This window comes from Corythoichthys intestinalis, chromosome 21 (genome assembly GCF_030265065.1).
Source record: "Corythoichthys intestinalis isolate RoL2023-P3 chromosome 21, ASM3026506v1, whole genome shotgun sequence".
Taxonomy (NCBI): Eukaryota; Metazoa; Chordata; class Actinopteri; order Syngnathiformes; family Syngnathidae; genus Corythoichthys; species Corythoichthys intestinalis.
The window spans coordinates 3566980-3588902 of NC_080415.1; the positions used below are offsets into that span (position 1 = coordinate 3566980).

Consider the following 21923-nt stretch of genomic DNA (forward strand, 5'->3'; position numbering starts at 1 on the left):
GGGCCGCTGGGGGTCCCGTGGCGTGCCGTGCCGGTTGGGGGGGCTGCGGCTGTGGCTCGTGGCCCGGGTGGGCGGGCGGGGGTGGGTGTAGGCGTGGGGTTGGTGATGCGTCCCCTCCTGCCATCCCTGAAGGCCGGTTGATGGGTGCGCGGGTGGCCCGGGGGACCACCTTGGGTCCCGGGGGGGGGACGATGGCTCCTTTGCTGGGCTGCGGGAGGAGGGATGGGCTGCGCATGGCCCCCCGCCCCCGCGCCCACCCTCCCTCCCTCCCCGGGCTTGCTGGGTGGGGGCTGTGGCCCTGGGTTGGCGCCCGCGCGGCTTCTCCGCCCGTCTGCGTGGCTGTCGCGCGCCCGGTGGGGCCTGCGTGCTGCTGGATGTGGTGGGGCATTCTCGGGTCGGGGGTCCCGGTGCCGGGATTGGCGATGCGGCGGCGTAGGGTTGGTCGCCAACGGGCTTACTCATAAGAGATTCACACGATTACTGGGTTCTAGATCACAGAACTGATTTGTGTACACTCTACCCCTTTCAATCACTTAGCTTATAGGCTTATAGACACCCCCACCCCCATTCTCCTCTTTCACTGGCCAATAGGCCCCCACATGGTGTAAACCGGAAATACATCTCGCTGACGATAGCACCAGCATATTAGTAACTAGTTTAGATGTTCAATGTATTTCTAGTTGTTGTTTGTGTATGTGTTTCTTTTCCTTCTTCTTCCTTTCTTCTGTCCCCCCATAATCCCTTCCTGTTCGCTGCTTTGTCATAATAAAAAGGTATTTTGAATGATCACAATGGGAGTATGTCAGACTCTCAATGTGAAACATTAAAACTGTTCACTGGGCACTTAGACTTCCATTCTCTGTGTCAAACAGCTGAACAGGACAGGTTTAAAAAAAAAAAAAAAAGTATAGCAAAGTCACATGCAGTTAGTAAACGAAGACAATATTTCTATTATATTAAGAATACTGTATATAAGTACGGTCTTTCCAATTTATTTTCAGAATAAACACTTCATATTTTTTCCACAGGTGCTTAGCTATTTAACATTTTTAAACATTGCATACACTTTTAAAAACTTTTTTTTTGCCGTGTTTTCTTCGGGAGCAGGGAAATGACTTAACTTGTTTTCGTGACAAAGGTTCACGACATTTTCTGTTCGGACAGGAGACTGAGTGCTGTGGTATTGCGTCATTTCCTGTGTGTGGGATGGGTACTGAGACGAGCGGTGAAGAGTACTGAGAGAAGCGGGCTGCTGCCACACTCCTCTTGAATGAACGGTAGAAGCGACGTTAGCTTTCGGCTCGAGGCAAACCCCAATCGATGCTATTCATATCAGCGATGAGTAATAATGGCAGTCAGACAAATTGTTCTGGAAGTAAATTTCAATAGGTTGGCAGCGCTGCTTTGTTGATGAATGAACATAACATGTCCTCTTGGAAAACTGCCAATCATTTGTCACTCCTACTGCATTTTATGATTTATTTAATAATTAAATATTTGGTAAGTCAGGGTTAGATAAGATGTAATAGTATTTTCTTTTAATAGGTTTCATGAGCAAAGTGTACGTGTGTCATCTCATGTTTATTCTGCAGGTTATTACTCAATGCAACTGCTGTCCCAACAATTCACCTGCCTCCACAAGACCAGCAGCAAGTTCAAAATCCACCTGTCCAGCGCGCAGCAGCAGATAACCGAGAAAGGATGCGAGCCGTAGCTGAGGCCAGCAGCTCTGCAGCTGCCTCCGAACAAGAGATGGCTGAGTGTGGGGGTCAGTTATTGCTGGATGAATCCTGTTCAAATTGCCATCAAGATGATGAAGTTACACCACCACATCGTGTGGACAAAAGTAAGTGATGATGATGATGGCCATTAGTGATAAACATATTCATACATTGATTATATACATATTTTTCTTTTCAATTTGTTCAGTGGTTTCATTGGCATAAGAGAAATAATGGTTTAATGTGTTTGTTTGTGTGTGTGTGTGTGTGTGTGTGTGTGTGTGTGTGTGTGTGTGTGTGTGTGTGTGTGTGTGTGTGTGTGTGTGTGTGTGTGTGTGTGTGTGTGTGTGTGTGTGTGTGTGTGTGTGTGTGTGTGTGTGTGTGTGTGTGTGTGTGTGTGTGTGTGTGTGCGTGTGTGGGTGGGTGGGTGTGTGGGTGTGTGGGTTGTGTCTGTCTGTCTGCGTGGGGGGGTGCATGTGTGCGTGCATGTATTAAAAAATGCTCTGGGGAAAAAAAAAACTGAAACCTTGAAGAAAAGAAGTTGAGAAATTATAGTGGAGCAAATAAGTATTTAGTCAACCACCAATTGTGTTCTCCAACTTTAAAAGATTAGAGAGGCCTGTAATTTTCAACATGGGTAAAGCTCAACCATGAGAGACAGAATGTGGAAAACCAAAAACAGAAAATCACATTGTTTGATTTTTAAAGAATTTATTTCCAAATTAGAGTGGAAATTAAGTATTTGGTCACCTACAAACAAGCAAGATATCTGGCTGTCAAAGAGGTCTAACTTCGTCTAACGAGGCTCCACTCGTTAGCTGTATTAATGGCACCTGTTTTAACTCATTATCGGTGTAAAAGACACATGTCCACAACTTCAGGCAGTCACCCTCCAAACTCCACTATGGCCAAGACCAAAGAGCTGTCGAAGGACACCAGAGACAAAATTGTAGACCTGCACCAGGCTGGGAAGACTGAATCTGCAATAGGTAAAAGGCTTGGTGTAAAGAAATCAACCGTGGGAGCAATTATTATAAAATGGAAGGCATACAAGACCACTGATAATCTCCCTTGATCTGGGGCTCCATGCAAGATCTCACCCCGTGACGTCAAAATGATAACAAGAACGGTGAGCAAAACTCCCAGAACCACACAGGGGGAACCAGTGCCAGACGTGTCCCCCTGCTGAGGAAAGTACACGTCCAGGGCCGTCTGCGGTTTGCTAGAGACCATTTGGATGATCCAGAAGAGGACTGGGAGAATGTGTTATGGTCAGATGAAACCAAAATAGAACTTTTTGGTAGAAACACAGGTTCTCGTGTTTGGAGGAGAAAGAATACTGAATTGAATCCGGAGAACATCATACCCACTTTGAAGCATGGGGATGGAAATATCATAATTTGGGGGTGTTTTTCTGCAAAGGGACCAGGATGATTGATCTGTGTAAAGGAAAGAATGAATGGGGCCATGTATCGAGAGATTTTGAGTGAAAACCTCCTTCCACCAGCAAGAGCATTGAAGATGAGACGTGGCTGGGTCTTTCAGCATGACAGTGATCCCAAACACACTGCCAGGGCAACAAAGGAGTGGCTTCGTAAGAAGGATTTCTAGGTCCTGGAGTGGCCTAGCCAGTCTCCAGATCTCAACCCTATAGCAGGGGTCCCCAACCTATTCCACAAAGGCCCACTGTGGGTGCAGGATTTCATTCCTACCAAACAAGATGACAACACTTTTCCCCCAATCTGGTGTTTTACAAGTGCAATCAGTTGATTGCAGTCAGGTGTGGCTTGTTTTAGCAGAAGCCTCATTGGTTCAACTGTCTCTGCTGGATCGGCTGGAACAAAAACCAGGACCCACAGTGGGCCTTGAGGACTGGGTTGGAGACCCCTGCCCTTTAGAAAATCTGTGGAGGGAGTTGAAAGTCCGTGTTGCCCAACGACAGCCCCAAAACATCACTGCTCTAGAGGAGATCTGCATGGAGGAATGGGCCAAAATACCAGCAACAGTGTGTGAAAAGCTTGTGAAGAGTTACAGAAAACGTTTGGCTTCCGTTATTGCCAACAAAGGGTACATAACAAAGTATTGAGATGAACTTTTGGTATTGACGAAATACTATTTTCCACCATGATTTGCAAATAAATTCTTTAAAAATCAAACAATGTGATTTTTCTGTTTTTTTTTCTTTCCATTCTGTCTCTCATGGTTGAGGTTTACCCATGTTGACAATTACAGGCCTCTCTAATATTTTCAAGTGTGAGAACTTGCACAATTAGTGGTTGACTAAATACTTATTTGCCCCACTGTATGTCACAGTCGGCATTAACAATAAGTTGTCTGTTTCAAGTGTGCTGTTCAAGTTGTAAGTAATTTGTTTTACAATGACATGTTTGCAGAGTCGTTGTATTGATTTTTATAATATTGTACATAGGCATGTGCCGGTATGAGATTTTGACGGTACGGTAACCGTCAGCAAAAATACCGCGGTTTCACGGTATTGCAATTATACGGTATGGGTTAAAAAAAATATATAATTCCACCGAACAGGATTTTTTTATTTTTCAGAACCTATTTGCAAATTTGAACATCAACATGAATATGTTAAGATGAATAACAAAAAATAAAATAAAATATTTTAAATAAATTAACATAAATAGATCTTAAACCTACAGCCAAAGCTCAAGTAGCTCAACATTATTTAGAACAAGAAAAGTAAACAAACTTCAACATCAAATTGTATATATTACATATACAAACATATATATATATATATATATATATACATATATATATATATACATGAATGTTAAAATGAATAACAAATAATAAATAAAATATATTAAATAAATTAACATAAATAGAACTTAAACCTACAGCCACAGCTCAAGCAGCTCAACATTATTTAGAACAAGAACAAAAATAATTATTTTCAGCAAAAAAGTAAACAAAACAATCTAATATGCGGGCACTTCAACATTTCAGAGACTTGCTCATTTTTTGGCCATATTTCTCACTCAGTCCAAGTAATGGTGTAGAAATGTGAGCATGTTCACCTTTTTTGGGTTAAGTTTGGAGCGGTGAGGTGAGAGGGTATGTCCACTAGAACTGAAAACCCTCTCTGAGGGTACACTGGTGGCTGGGATGCAGATATTTTCTTGCTACATTGACAAGGAGAGGCAGCTCTTCAGCATGAGCCTTCCACCATGCCAGTGGGTCAGCATCAGAAGATATGGGAGGGTGAGTCAAATTCAGTTTAACCTCCATTCTCACTCTTTCCTTTGGGCAGGCATCTTCTGCGTTGCTGTTGATCTTTTGTTGTTTTGTTGATGTAATTTCTTTCAGCAAGCTAGACAGAAACTTGTCTTTCTTCTTAGTAGTAGTAGAAAGGGCAGTAGTGGTGGTGGAAGCACTGCTTCCCTGTTCTTCATCACCATTGGTGGCAGCAGGTAACTCTTGAGTTGGCACAGATGTTTTGTCTGCTAGCTGCACAGCCTCCTCTACAGTTGCCGATATTGTGTCATCTTTGTTTTCAGAGAAGTTATCCTTAAAACGGGGATCAATAAAGCAAGCGATGTCTGTCACCTTCCTGACTTTTTCAGAGTAACAGTGTTGCAGATCATCTCTCATTATTTTTTTCATTTGTTTTGTTAGCGTGTCATCTCCCTCCTCCTCCTTCAGTAGGCCAGTGATGTGCTCCATAACAGGCTTCAAGGATGAGAGGGTAGTCGTTGTTTCAGAGCCCAGAAGATCTGTGAAGTCATTTAGAGGACCCAGAAGTTTGCAGTCTCTCCAAAGTCTGCACATCATTATCTGTTGGCATTAAATGCCACAAGCCTTTGTCTGAGGCAAGAACTGCACAGCAAGCCTGCTGCTGTTCCAGAAATCACTCAATCATTCCCCATCTTGTCAGCATCATGAATGAGGGATTTTTCAGGAATTTTAAGGATTGCCTGATGCTTCTTCAGTTCTCTTTCTTTTCCAGCTGCGAGAGAATCCCTGTACAAGGTGCCTGCATGCTCGCACAGATGATTCAACTCTTTGAATTTTGAACACCTTTGATATAGCCAGATTTAGGTTATGGCCAAAGCAGCCAAGCCAAACACAGGGTAACCCTTCAAATGCTTTCTTCATGTTGGTTGCATTGTCGGTTGTGATGCTTGATAAATGATCATCTCTGATGTCCCACTCATGCAGTATGATTTCAAAGCAATCCAAGATGTGGTCAGCCGTGTGGTCCTCTGGGAAAAGCATAGTTTCGAGGCAAAAGGACTTGAATTCCCAAGATGGAGAAATGAAATGCACAGTGAAGTTTATGTATGGTTCCCACTACCACTATTGCTAGTCCACACATCGGTCGTTGCAGAAAACCACACCCCTTTTTCCACTTGTTTCTTTACATAAGCCCTGACCTCTGTGTACATCTTCGGGATTTCATTCTTGGAGAAGAATTTTCTGGAATGGACCTTGTAAAGCGGCACTGCTGTTTTCATCCGTTTCAAAAATCCGTGTTTATCTACAGTTTGAAAGGGCATCATGTCTTTTGCGCTGAAATATGCCACAGCATTATTGAGGTCTTTTGCATGTTTGGATGAAGGTGCATAGTTGTTCTGTTTTTGAAAGGTTTCCAGAACTGTTGGCTGATCTGGAGCTTTTGATGTTGATGCCCTGTTGCTGTCAGAGCTACTGCTGCCCTATAATGAGGAAAAATAAAGAGATAAAAATCAAATTAACCTGCATTTATAATGACTTTGGCAATATAGAACTGGACTTAAAACAGTGTATGATAAAATTGATTTTATGTAAAACAAATACCACTATATTGCTGCTATTAATATTAATTAGTTGAATATTAATGGGGAGCAAGAGTGTGTGTGTGACTCGTATCATTATTTACGAATTACACACCCACAACACCCCCTAGCCAACCCCCTCTCAACACAGAAAGTCGCCAGAGAGAAAAAAACACCACAGGCTGTATTATAAAAATTGTATTTTGAACATATGATTACAATGGCGAAAGAATTAAAGTTGCTAACAGTCCCGAATTGTGCGGGGCAACCCGCAATATATGAAGTTCAGATTGGTTCTGCTTCGGCAGCGGTGGTACCACTCAGAACTTCCTATAGACCCTACCCACGTGACGTCACAACTCCGCCCTCCTGACTGGTGCCGCCGAATTGTCCGTCAACACATCGTCAACACATCTATTTACGGCGTGTTTTTCTGCTCGTTAACATTAATAATCAAAATGGTGAAGGCGTGTGTGGCGGTCGGTTGCAATAACAGAGAAGATAGACGGAGAGACTTGAAGTTCTACTGGATTCCGAGAGACCCGGAGAGGAGAGAGCGAGATGGGCTGCTGCAATTCGACGAGAAAACTGGGCTCCAAACGATTACCACAGATTATGTAGTAGTCATTTTATATCTGGTAAGATGCATTTAATATATATTTAGAGGGTTTTGGGCTGACAACCACAATTAAGATCATTGCTAGGCTAATTGCCGACAACATACACGTATGTATGTAGTGAGAGTGCTATCGCTAAACCATATGAACATTAAAAGCCCGAGCTCCATTGACAAATGACATGAAATACATTAGACTTGACAGTGGATGTTAGCAAGAACAAAAGATTTTGAATTGAAAATTTCGTAACTCACCTTTCCAAGCACAAGATAGATTGCTGCCGAATTTTCGTGGACGAGGACCTGTTTCACCCAACCAGCAACGAAGTATTTATAAGCCTCCAAGCTCTTAAAGTTTTTCAAACTTTCGTGAGAATAGGCTGATTTTGTGTGGACAAGATAGTTGTAAATATCAGTGTAGCTAGCAGAGACAGCGGGTCGAAAAACATCAATTTAGGCATCAAATATGGATCTGGCGAATGGATAAACTGAAGTTTTTCCACATAACGCCTTTTATGCAATGCATCAAGTGAGTTTACGGCATCCGAAAGCATGCCTTCCATGAAATGCATTATAAATTGCTCAATCAATTGAGACCATTGATAATACAGACACAAAATGACGGACAAGGGGGCGGAACAATACAGCGATCACGTGATTTTGTGACGTCGGTGGGTAGGGTCTATATTCCGGGTTGCCCTGACTCCCGCACAATCCGGGACTGTTGGCAAGTATCCTAGCGTGGAAACGTTACAAAAGTTGTCTAATGGTAGAGAGGAACCCGGTTAGCCGTCTTGGCATGCTAACTAGCCACAATATTAGCCTCGTTAACAAGGTAGTTACGTATTTAGTATTTATATATAGTTGGTATTTGTTTTACCATCGCCACACACACTAAACACGCTGGAGAACACTCTCGTAGCTGGTGGGAAACGTAAATGACAGCGTTTACTTACCTTCAATTTTGTATGAAGTGACGGATGATGGTCATGTAAATCCGAAATCAAGTTTGAGGTGTTGCCTCCCTTTGCAGCCACCCTCCGCAAGCAAGTCTTGCACGTGGGATGTCCTTCCTCCTCTAATGCACAGCCGTCTGCTTATTTTCGGTTGCCAAAATACTCCCATACAAGCGATTTTCTTTTTTTTGATGGAGGAAAAAGCTCACCACCTTCAGCCATGGTTTCAACTCTAGTCTATAGCATAGAGTAGCGTCACTGACAGACATAACAACAACCGGAGAGGGAGGGGTGAGCGCTCCTGCTTCAGTTCTCGCTGCATTTTCTGGACATAAAATACCGTACTGCGGTGTGACGGAAAATTTTAGTGGTTTTGAAACCGTGACGTTTTAATACCACGGTAAACCTTGAAACCGGTAACCGGCACATGTCTAATTGTACATTGGTCAAGTCATACAAGCTGTTATAAATGCTCATACTTAAATTCTTATTGTTTACACTAAATTTTTTATATATTTCATGTTTAGACTGCATGTACAATTGCTAAATATGTGAAATTGAAAGCTGGTAAATAAATCAACGAGAAACTGTCAATTCATTTCATGCATTGATTCCGATTTTCAAATTATATAACTGTCGCTTGGGCGAATTTATCGTCACATATCGTTATTGAGGTAAATCTGCTCAATTTACCGTGACACGTACTTACTTAAGGCCATATCGCCCAGCCCTACGGACAGTAGACTCCAGTTTTTTTTTTTGTTGTTGTTGTTTTTTTTGCTGCCTGCATGTGCTCAGCGACTTGTCAGATACAGAGAGACGCTGAGAAGAACAATGTGAAATAAATAAATAAATAATAAATACCGGTGGAAACGGATTACGCTACACAATCACTTGGCTTTTTGTTAACACTTGTGTATGTAAATTTGACATCAGTAGATTGATTGTTTTAGTAGATTGTTTCTTTTTGGAGATGCAGTTTGGCAGTTTTTTATTTATTTTTTTAATTATTAAACATGGAGTTTTGACAGTTGCCGTCATATTTTCAAGATCAAAGCACTGTATGCCAGAACGGCGTTTCGGCCCGAAACTCAAGCTGGTTTAGGGTTCCTGCCCACTTTAACCCCTGCATGTATATAGAACGAGATGCGAAATGACTCGGCAGCGTTAGTAAACAGCTGCCATCTTAAATCATTAGACTTCGTGGGAAAGCTCTGTTGTAGCGAACTGAAGGGGAGTAGCTTTCTAAGGGGAGTAGTATCTAAAATACTCCTAAATCAGTAAAGTCTTGACTTGAATCTATCTTCAAATGATGAAACTGTTTTAAAACTTTCAAATTTTGAAAGTAGACAAAATGAAATAAAGCAATAACGGGAGCAATTTTAACAACTTTTAACTGTTGATTCACTATATGTAGTGACTTCCATACATAGCCAATGTTAGAATCTAGTTATCACAATATCCGCAATACCCCTGTGTTTAGTTTAGTGTAGGGTGAAGAATTGGGCTAGAGCCTATTGTCCCAAAAACCCTTTGAACTTCATTTAGTACAGTAAAGGAATTCTTCGCTCCACTGTATTATTATTATATTATTAAAATATATTATTTCCCTTCGGTCTCCTTTCAACATGTGAAATTTTGTAAAACTGTTTCATCATTTAAAGATAGATTCAAGTCAAGATTTTGCTGATTTAGGAGTATTTTAGATAAAAAGTTAATTAGGTTCGCTACAACAAAGCATTCCAGAGAGGTCTACTGCTTTAAGATGGTAGCTGTTTACTAATAGCCTGGAACACCAGACTCACCGCTGTTCCAGCGATTGAATCTGGCGACCATCCCGCAGATCAAATTCCCAGGGCGGAGCAAGCAGGGGTTAATTTGAGCCGGAACATGCCAGAACACGTTCCAGCACCTCTTGATTTTGGCCTCCCTGTATTCCGGGACTTATTTAGGCAGATCCGGCAGCTCTAATGCATATGAAATAATAATAATATAAAAACGTTGGGGGGAAAGAATGAGAGCAGTCGTTGATGGCTTTCTCCACTTTATTGTGGCAACAATAAGAAAACAAACAAAAAAATAGCAGACTGCCACCACATTCGACCGCGAACTTTTGCTTCTCGCTCATCTCCCCCTTGCCTCCTAATACTCACAGCTCTCCAGTCCCAGCGTCTCTTAAACAGATTGTGCATAGTGTCTTGTTATGAGCTTTTTGTTGCAACACATGACGTGCTGACAACTTTGTTTCTTTATTAACACATGGAGCTAACAGTACGAACACAGCTTGGGGCTCTCGGCAGGCTGTGCGGAGCGATAAATAGAGCCTGTGCCTCTCTATAGCACTCCCACATCAAGTGAACAAAACAATAGTAACGTTGCGTGCACTTCAGGGTGCCTCGGAAAACATATCAAAATATTACACGCAGTTAGGATATTACAGTATAAAATAAAATAATAATATGCATTAATTAATTTACACAACAAATCCCAAGAATTGCATGTAGCTTATAAAAATTGACGTCATATGAAAGAGTCGGAGATTTGTTGATGCACTGAGAAGCTGAACCAACAAATCACACCCCTAACATTAAAAAAAAAATTTGAAATTTGCGGACAGGATAAAACGGCATTTCAACATGCCAAAAAGACTGCTGCATTTACTGTCTTTTTTCAAAAAGAAGGATCATGGTTCAAAACGAGTCAGAAAAGCACATAGAAAAGAAAGAAAAAATGGGAAATCCCACAGCATGGCAAGTGGGCATTTGCGTTTTGTTTTCAGCACCATTTTCTGCATATTGTAATGTCCGTAACTGGGTGCAGGCCCGTGAAGGGGCCATCGGACAGCAGAGTGTTGACATAGCGGGAAGTGAGGAGAAGAGTGCGGCGTGAGAGCGAAGTTGGCGGTTGCATGTTGCAGCAGTCTGCTGTTATGTTTGTTATTTGTTATTTAACTGTTGCCACAATAAAGTGAAGGGAGCCATCATTCACTCCTCTCCTTTCTATTCCACCATTTGGGCTATTACAACATGTTCCGGGACCTGTCCACGTGGCGTCATCCCTGCGCTGTCATATGTACTTTACGTTCCGGCACCTTATGATATACAAATTCAGCAATGGGAGCAAGCCACAGCAAACAGACAGCGGAGTGGACCAATCAGCATCGGGCGGACGTGATGTTGATAAAGCGACAAGAAACTAGCGCGAATGGAGAAGTTAATTCAACATGGCTAGCGCGAGACAGACTTGTCAATGACTTGTGTTGAGGGATTTTGGTAATTTTAAATTGATTTTACCGCGGATTGGAACATATTCTCGGCTCTCCCGTTCGCCATCTGTGTTGTTGTGGAGACGACTTCCGACACGCAAGAGTGACGTTGCTCGTTAAGAAAACGTCACGCAAATAATCGAATCTGATTGGAGGGATTATTTTGTTCGCCATTAAGGAGCTGGGTCCCGGACTATTCTCACAGTGTTTGAAAAATACAAGGAGAATAGTCTGGCCGTGCCAGGCAAGTTTACTAAAGCCGTCATCGTCTGTCATTTCGCATCTATTTCTATATATATGTGATATCTACCATAGCATTATGTGGTCGTATGTTTGTAGCAACTGGCAACTGGGCATTGTTTGTTGGGGCTGTCGGCCGCAGTCAGGTATTACAGTTTTCTTTTTTATCTAGCGGCATGTGTTGACCATGATATGTCCTCTCAGTCTGTTCCTCATCGCGTCACGCCTCTAATATAATTAACTGTCAGGAGAGGCAGTGTCTCCTTTCACGAGATCGACGGTGCTTATCTCACTCTTCGTGACACAAAAACGCGAGGAAACTTATGCTGTAATGTGCTACTAATGTAATGAAACATCTGTGGACTTCAAAAAAAAAAAAAACTTTGTAAGACAAAAACACGAGGAGCCTTCTGCTCCTTTGGCTCAGATGTCGACCCGTAGTAGCAACAATAACAACAACGTGCCTCTGCACGTCGTCATACTGCAACACCCAAATTGAAATGTCATCAACAATAGGCCAATAGGAGAGCATTATGGAGGCATGATGGGAAATATTATGACCAATAGGGCAGCAGGATCTTATGGGGCGACATCTAAAAGCCGAAAGCACATACATATCTTTGATAGTATTTTGCCTCTCCAAACCTGAAATTTCTTAACGAGGCAATATTTTCCTGTTTAAACGTGTCGCAACCTGAAAATGACATATGTACACTGCTGGCCAAAAGTATTGGCACCCCTGTAATTCTGTCAGATAATGCTCAATTTCTCCCAGAAAATGCTTCGGTAGTAATATCTTCATTTATTTAGCTTGCAATGAAAAAACACAAAAGAAAATGGGTGAGGGGGGGCGGAAATTAAATCATTAACATTTTACACAAAGCTCCAAAAATGGTTAGGACAAAAATATTGGTATCCTTTGAAAAATCATGTGATGCTCCTGGCATAGAGTATCTGCGTTCCATGCTGTGACGCTACACATACAGTAGCAGAAGTGCACTCTGCTCCCGTTGCATTCACCAGCGAAGCAGGGTGCGCTTAAAGCGGACCTAGACCAACAATTTTTGAGCGGTTCGTTTGTTTGGTCCGAGTTCGACTGCACGTTCACATTAGCGGAATATGTGGGGGAAAAGAACTCTGGTCCGTTAAACGGACCAAACAGTGATCGATTGAAAGTGGCCTTATTCAAAGGTAATGGAAAAATGAAAAATTGGTGTGCTTAAATTTGGCCATGAAAAAGATGTAATAACCCTGATGTGTGTTTGTGGGCTTGTCTTGCAGACAGCATCCAACTGCATCATCCTGATGTGTCCGCACGCATCAAACAGGAGGAGGAAGATTTGCCATACATCAAAGAAGAGCAAGAGGAGCATTTCATTACAGTTTCAAACTCTCACATTGAGGAGCAGCACCGACAGCCTTCCCTCAAAAAGGAGGAGGAAGACCCTCCATACGTTAAAGAGGAGGTGGACATCACCAATTTGACTGGTGAGCCCTCGAAGGGTTAAGTTGCTGTCTGTTACAAGCATAGAATAGAATAGAATAGAATAGAATAGAATAGAATAGAATAGAAAGCCTTTATTGTCATTACACAAAGTGTCATGAGATTCAAAGCTGCCCCATAGAGTGCACACACACTTGCACATGTAGTTATAAAGGAGGAGGAAGAGATGCCATACATTAATGAAGGTAAGAGGCATTCGAAACACTGGTGATATAAATGTGTATATTAGAAATTAAACACAGCAATACAATCAACCATTTATTGAATTTTAGAATACCCATATACAACCAAATAAAAAAATATTACCGAGTGGGTAAGCAGCAGTAAAATAAAAAAAAAAAAAAAAAAAAGACAATGTACAAAGAGTAACTTAAAGGGTATGTAACGGCAAAGGGGGTGTGAGACATCAATAGAACCGTTATGTGCCAAGATAACAAATATTGATAAAGTTAACAAAAAAATCAATCACATTAATGAGCAACTATCGAAAATAGATCGAAAATGACAAACATTTCCGAAAGTGTTCCGGAAACAGCCGAATGGGGCGGCGACGTCACAACACGTGATTGACAGTCGAGGCGGAGCCAGGTGCCATTGTTTTTTATCGACGAGAGACTAGCGTTCGGCTTTGTTTGACCAAAACATCACTAAAATGGTTCAAAACTGCTGTGCTATGTGGTGTACAAATAGCTATTTATTGGAATATAGTATCCATGAGTTCCTGAACGCGAAAAAAAAAAAGCTGGACTACGCAGACAATGGGTAAAGTTCGTCCGTGCAAAGAGGGCTAATTTTCTAGACCCAGCCTCTGGCACGGTTTTCTGTTACCGTAATTTCCCAAATATAACGCGCACTTTTTTTCCCCAAAATCAACTTGTAAACTCATGGTGCGCATTATAAACGGGTACATGGATGGAGACAGAAATATATATGTATTACATATATATATATAAACCGATTTTTTTTCATTGACACGGCCACGTTGTGTTGAAGAAACGTATGCGGCGACCCGTTGCCGACCATTACGGTACGTGACGTCACCGTTTTGTTTCGGTAATACTTCACTCCAATCGGCCGAATGATTTCGTCTGTGTTAAATTCTGCTTTTTTCACTCTTCATAAAGCACAGAATTTAGTTTCTTAAACTCATTTGAGTCGACGTTTATTGCAGCTCCGCAATTCGGACTATAACAAATGTAAGGACACACACTTCCTATGTCCGTCAACTATATCGGTCCCTCGGGAAACTCAAACCCAAATAACAATAGTTCCTTTTGTTACTGTCGAGTTGACAGCTATGAGCTCTCACGGATTTCCGACTTACGTTCTCACTTTCATTTTACCGTATCAATCCATGGAAGAAACATTTATTCATCATGAGGAAACGAGCAAGTTATACAGCAGCCTTTAAAAGAAAAGTCACATCTGTTTTGTTTTCTCCTAGATTCTGGTAAGTTGGAGAAGTTGTCAAATCATATTATTACCGTAAATATTGTCAGTTTACGGTCATGTTTTGAACTACCAATGTGCTATGCTTGTGCTGCGTTTCACCAGTCAGTAAAATGACATCTCTGTTTTCTTCTAAAATTAGGGTGCGCGTTATAAACGGGTACAATAATTTTCCCTAGATTTTACAAGTAAATTTGGGGTGCGCATTATACAAGGGTGCGCCTTATATTCGGGAAATTACGGTATTTTCCACCTGAAAGCTTCTCGAACTATGGACAAGTGAAATCGGGTTTTGCTGCAAGAATGCTGCTCAAAGCAGATGCGGTGCCCACCATACACCAGCCACCTAAATGTCCCGAGATATCAAGAAAGAGGACGATGACTGGCAAAGGAGGCTAAGGCTAAGCAAAGGAGGGGAGCAGCCAAGCTCAAAATGGCCAGAGTGAGCACTCTTTTATAATAAAAAAATACCACGCATTGGATACAGGACTGGACACATGTATAAATTATCACTCGTAAAATATATAGAACAAATCCTCTGATCCCATTCATATTTGTGTCTGTTGGCAGAGCGAAAAACTATGACAGCGCAATAAATGATAATTATTCAATACATTACTTTATTTTGTGGTCACGGTGTATCAGCTTCACAAAAAGAAATGCAAAAAATATCATTCGTTGTTTCCCACACGATCTGCTGCCGATGTTTCATCAGTGTCATTGCTCCCCTCAATGACCGTTTCATTACGCTGCATTGGCGTTCGTTTGGGCTCAAATTGGTAACCTAAAACACCAATTAAAGCTTCGTAACTCTCCTCGTCACCATAAGATGAACATTCGTTACGTCCTTCTACGTCGGATTCGCCGCTGAAATTAGAAACGAAATTGTCTGCCATCATCGCCGCCATTCAGTATTAAAGCACTGAGCCTTTTTTCTTGTTGAAGAAACACCCCTCACTGTCAATTCTGAATTCTCTTTTATTGACAACGAGGGGTGTTCCTTCATGAGGGAACCTGAAATATGTGCAGGACGAACACAATGCAACAGCATAAACAGCTCAAAACACCGCTATTCTCCCCTCACTAGAAGGAATTATATTGATGCAGACAGGCGCTGCCCCCCAAGTGGCCGATGGCAATCTCTTCACTTGTAAATGACGTCACACACACAATCTGCCAGATCTCGGGCGCCGGTCGTTTTAGCTTTACAATCGAGCCAAATTTCTCTCATTTTCGTGTGTGTAATTACACGAAGTGGCATGATATGAATACAAAAGGCATGCGTTTATGGATAAATGATGGAATATTAACATTTTCCCAGGGCATGACATACTCTTTAAGTGACAAATGCTTTCAGTTCAAGTAGTTGTTTTAAAGGATTTAAAATACTTCAATATTTCCTGGCATTGGCTAGGAGTAATGTATTGGATTCTATTTTTGTGCATCCAGTGCCTGCAAGAAATAAAAGCAAAATGTTAATATTAAATTGCAATAGTTTGTGCTATTATCATACCCAATCCTTGGGTTACGATAACCTCAACCGGTGGCATGCACAGGTAGACATAAGGTGATGCTCTTGCCCTCTTAACTGGGAAAGTGCCCATATTATTAGGGGTGCACGATATCCATATTTTGAAACCCATATAGATAACTTCCTGCTCCTCAAGACCGATACGATAACTGCTAATGTATATGGCGGAAAACACAGACGAGACTGAAAAAGCAGTTTCTGCTCTTGCACCCCTCTTTAAAATAAACTGTTGTATTTTAAGCCAAAAGAAAGGTTGTGTTTGATAGAACAACATGTATTTATGCTGCAATAGCAGATTCATGACGAATTAAGCCCCCGAACTATTTTCAATTTGTCCGTTTTACCCTGGAAACCCCCGTTCACAGACGTCGCGCAACTGCTTTTGTTTCAACCAGCCATAAAACAAAGGTAATTAATTATCCCTTAAAGGGATCCTGTTTTTAAGACAAGTAATTCTTAAAAGCTAAATGTTAGTATCAGTTATAATAATTTGATATTAAAACCCCTCTTAATGTTTTTGTTTTAATAAAGTTTGTAAAATTATTTTAAGTGATAGGTCGCCATTCTTGTTACGTCGCAGTGCGTGACATCACTGGTCCCGTTGCTGAAATTCCAGCGTGTCACTCCTTAGCTTTCCCAACATGTCGTCAGTTCTACCCTTCATATTTGAACCAGATCTGAAAAGTGAAGAGCAGGACAGCACTGTCGGTCGTTGACAAGACGAGCTTCAGGGAAAAATGCGTGCAGCAAATACCTGATAAGACAAAAGTTGGGCAAAACTGGTGATGCGAGAGAGTTCTGTTGGGAAGTCTGGTTGGGAGCGAGAGTGTATGCTGTCCGGTTTTATTAGCAGATATTCAAGGTAAGCATATTGCGTTTTCAAACTTATCCCAATATAATTATGTAGATTGTTAGCATCCAGAGCTGTCGTGTGCTTACAGTACAGGCCAAAGAGCACACCTCGTGTAATCCATGTCTTGTACATTGTAACGCTTGGTAGCTAGGATACGTGTATAAAAGTACCAAAAAGGGGAGCAGCTTCCACTTATGCACATTTATTCACTAAAAACAATAATTCCACCTTGACCACTCACTTCACTCCCCTTGTTTCCATTTGACTGGAAATGGCATCCAAAAGCAGCACATCGTGGCATTTTACTTCACGAGTTTAGGCAGCAATAAGCAATTGTTTAACATGCTACACATTTGGAAAGATACCAATTACGTCATCACTGCGAGCCCGCAAACCATGGCGCCAACTAACGGTCAAAATATGGACTAAATATTATAAAATATTGCCATTGATTTTAGTACAAGAGAACAATTGTGGTTAATTAGAGCCTACATGCATTTAAGTTAGAGGATCACTTTAAATACCTGCAACATGAAGCAATTATCAGAGAATCCCAAAATTTGAAAAATAAGGTCCTAATGAAACCTTTTTTTCAAATTTGTAAAAAGAAAAGTCAAAATTAATATGTGTTATAAGCGCTCTGATATCTATAACCCTGGCTAAATCCTGTTTTTTTTTCTCATGGAACCTGCAGATGCATGTGTTGACTTGCATCCTTTTTTTCCAAAAAGAAATGTCAAAATTTGGAATTAGTCTCAAAATCATAAAATTTTAGTTGTATCAGATGTGATGCATTTGGCAATACAGGGTTAAATGTATTATTCACAATGTCTGTCATTTTTAGCTTAGAATCATTAATTGATCTCTAACATTTCGGTTTAAAAATACGCTGGCATATTTTAAACTTTTAAACAAATTACGTCACAATGAAAAGAATAGTGTCTGTAAATAAGTCACGGATATGTACCTCATAACTATAGATTAATGTTTTTATTTTTTGTGACTGTCACATTTTCCCCGATATGTTAGATGATAAATAATCGATCCAAACAAAGAAAAATCGGGGAAAAAACATTTAAAAGGGTAAATATATAAAAAAGAACATCTCGACCACTCCTTGATGTCTGCGATTTCTGTATCACGACCCTTGTTATATTACCATGTTTCACCCATAAAGTCCCTTCAAAAATCAGGCTGTGGCTATTCACATCTGTGTCTTGGCACTTGATGATACATGCTACATGGAGCTTTTGTATCGAAACAAAGTAAGTACGTAATAATATCTCGTTAAAATCATGGCGTCTTTAATTCTGCTCTCGCGTGCTCTCACCTCCAGTTAGGGTTTTGCTGTTTAAACTTTTTTTTTTTTTTTTTTAAATCCCCTCCTGATCAAAACTTTTCTTCCCCCAGAAAAAAAAAATTAAGCTTTCCAATGATGTATCACACATGCATATAGGACAGGGGTGGGCAAACCGGTCCTCAAGGGCCGTAGTGGGTCCTGGTCTTTGGTCAAACTGATCCAGCAAGGACAGTTTAACCAATGAGGTTTCTGCTGAAACAAGAAGCACCTGACTGCGATCAACTGATTGCGCTTGCAAGGCACCAGTTTGGTAAAGAGGTTTCCTCTTGATGGGTTGGAACAGAAACCTGCACCCACTGTGGCCCTTTGTGGAATAGTCTGCCCACCCTTGATATAGGACAATTTTGAAATTTGGTCAAATTTCAGAGCGGAACTTCAAGTCACCTCAGTGTTTTCCGCCATATGTATATATAATTTTTAAATGTATATTCACCTTAGTTTTTGAATACCTGTAGGTCAAAAATAATAGTGGTGGATTTAGCATAGATTTGACTTTGACCTTACCAGAATTTTCGTGATGACATGAACATTATTATAATGAACAAAACAAAGACTAGAACAGTTTTGACTTCAAATAAAGTGCCCATATTTAGTTTTCACAATAAATATAATTTGAGTCAATCACAATCAGTCAATGTCATTGACGATGTGTTCCCCTGAACAATGAGCACTGAACTAAAACGAGAATTGTGCTTTGTCAGCAGATAAAACTTTTGGTGCATCAGGAGAGGAGACTTATGTGGTCTTGGCCCATGAAACAACTTTCTTAACAGGCCAATTATAGGACAGCAAGCCTATCCTATCAATAACCAAAATGCCTCTCTAAACTTAAAAACATAACACTGTAAAATGCAAACATTTGCTAATTCCCATAATAAGGTTTATCACCCAGTGATGGAAAAATATGGCCTCTGGAACAGTAACATAACTTTGCATACTGGCTAAACAGAAGTGGAAACAAACGCACGCTTCCCAGTCCACCGACACAGTGCCAAAAACATGTTACAGTATACAATCTGGCCTATCAATAATGTTATTGGATTTATTAGGATGACATCATAATTCCTATTATTGGACCGATAATTATCGAACCGATAATTATTGTGCACCTCTACATACTATTAAGTCATTGTTAATATTATTATCAGTTTTTTAACCTGTCCTGATCAGCTGCTTAGACAAGGAGAATAGGAATCTGAGTGTCCCTAGAACCCCCGTGCCAAAATAAAAGCATGCGTCACAAATCAGATAAGTCAGACAGAACAAAGGCGACAGCATGCTTGAACGTCGTGACCCTCGCGAGACTCCGTAGACGCATGACGTTATCATTGGCGGCTTAGCTAGCGGCACCGCTCCTAAAGAAAAATTCAACTAATTCTCCCCTCATTCTTTTCATGATCTCTTGATTTACCTTTGTCGACTCCGCCTTACACCGAGGAAACGCCATGGCAACACCTAACCAACGCAGCGATCTCCCGGCGAAGCGCAAGAAGGCAGATTCTACTGACTCAGCTACCTCTGCAGAGGATCTGCAAGTAAACTCGCCAGAGTACAATAAATCAGTTAGCGAGGGAATTGGATCAATCGATAGGAAACTCAACTGCATCAGAAATCCTACAAGCCGAGATTAAAGACCTAAAAAAAAGCCTTGTGTTTACACCGCAGGAGGTAGTACATCTCAAGTCGCAAAACGCTACGCTTAAAGGCACCTTCGAGTCGACGGTAGGATTATTAGAAGCCATTAAAAAAGAGAACAAGATAATGAAAGAATCAATTTTCGACCTTCAATCAAGGAGCATGAGGGACATTTTAATTTTCTCTGGCATCGAAGAAAACACAGTAGACAAACCAGAAACCCTTGTTAAGTCATTTATGGCAACATCTCTCAAGCTGCCTAAGGAAATGGTGGATTCGATAAAGTTTACCAGGGTACACCGTCTTGGGAAGCCTAGAGGAAATGGTCCGCATCCAATAATCGCCAAGTACGAGCTCTAGCAGCAGAAAGTACTGGTCAAATCCAAAGGAAGAGAATTAAAAGGAACAAGATTCGGTATGAATGATCATTTCCCGCGCGACATCAACGAAAGACGGAAAATCCTCTACCCAATTCTGAAGCGGTGCAGAGCAGATGGCAAACGTGCAACAGTCACAGTCGACAAACTCTACATCGACGGTCAACTATATTGAGACCAAGTGCTCACCCCATGGCTATTCTGACCGATAAGTAATGCCTAAATATTTCTATTATGCATATAATGATTAATGAACCTGCCTTGATTTAAGTAAGATATATGTATAGATTAGGGATGCTTAATACTTCGTTTGCTATTCCTAAACACTTCCAGTACGCATATAATGCTGAATTAAATTGTTTTGGTTTGAGTAAGGCACATATGTAGATAATTTTTTGTTTGGTATTTGTTTATGACGGTGGCACTGAGTATAACTTACATTCTGTTACCGCTGTCCCTGTGGGCCGTCTTAAAAAAAAAACAGTATTATTTTTTTTCCAGACTCATCCTCACGTGTGCAGACGAAAAATACAGCATGCAGCTCCGCCCCCTAATTGTAGTCTGTATTGAGCCAAATTAGCTGCTATCTCGGTGCTCAGATGGATAAAAAGAGCAAGGGTGGCGCTGAAAAATAAGAATTAAAAAGAGAAAAGCACTCGTGAAAGAATCGGCAAAATGCGCGAAAATAGCTAATTTTTTTCATGCAACGACCTTGCTGCCTCAAACTACAGAGGATTACAACGAAAGTGGTAAGGCCAGATGGCGAATAAAATGCAACTTGCACCGTGTGATTCGACAATATGTAATTGTGGAAACTTTGGCTTCTTGTAGCACCTCACAAGGGATATGTAGCAGCAAGCATTAGCCATAATGAACACACCACAGGTGCAGAGCTGGAAGGTAGGATTGCCATGTCGTTCAGCGAGTGAACATTAAAATTAATATAATTAATTACGTGGCGTTTTTCAAGTGGAAATGGAAAATGGATAATAGTATCATTAGTTGTCATAAGTTGTATGCATCGTTTTGCAGCTGGAAACTGGACATGTTTAAATCTGAACTGCTTTATACACTCCCAGCAGCATGTAATAATTTTTCTTCCTTCACAGTTTTGTCAGTCAATGGGTTTAATTTATAAAGAAACCCATAGACAATTTGGTTGCCAGCTGCTGGGGAACGTATGCAATTTTTCTGGAACACCCTATATATTACTTACCAGACTTAGAATAATTAAGGAACTATGCTTAAATAATACACTTCACTGGTCCTTGGCATACATCTAATGATGTTTGATAAACCTCTTCTTCTGTCAGCTTTACAGGTGGAGTTTGTTGGTGTCCTGCCCTGGCCCATCCCGTCGCCGGTCTTGGCCCCTGGGATTTTCAGCTGGGGCTTGTCTGGTTGCGTCAGGCCGTGTGGGGGTCCTGTCGAGCGCGCACTGGTTTTGTGGGCAGGTGGGGTGGGGTGGAGTGGGGGTGGGGGCTTGGGGGTGTATGCGGCGGCCATGGTTCCCTCTTGGGTTGGCCCGGCCGGAGCCGCGTCTCTCTGTGCCGGGGAGGTGCCCTCTGGTGTCATACTGCACGGCCCTCCTGGCCCGGGGGTGGGTTGGGGGGGGTGCGCTTCCGTCCC

At 41.4% G+C, this 21923-nt stretch overlaps 1 protein-coding gene across 7 annotated transcripts in view; it reads left to right on the forward strand.

Moving 5' to 3' along the window:
* Positions 1 to 21923, forward strand: part of LOC130909582 (uncharacterized) — a 148337-nt gene that overhangs the window by 28287 nt on the left and 98127 nt on the right. For 5 of the 7 annotated variants that reach the window (XM_057826247.1, XM_057826245.1, XM_057826248.1 and 2 more), the window contains 2 exons: positions 1593 to 1846; positions 12867 to 13073. In XM_057826247.1, coding sequence (XP_057682230.1) covers positions 1593 to 1846; positions 12867 to 13073 — 461 coding nt within the window. Of the gene's footprint in view, positions 1 to 1044; positions 1278 to 1592; positions 1847 to 12866; positions 13074 to 21923 lie in introns of those variants that run through there. The other 2 variants (XM_057826250.1, XM_057826251.1) reach the window with 2 other exon arrangements.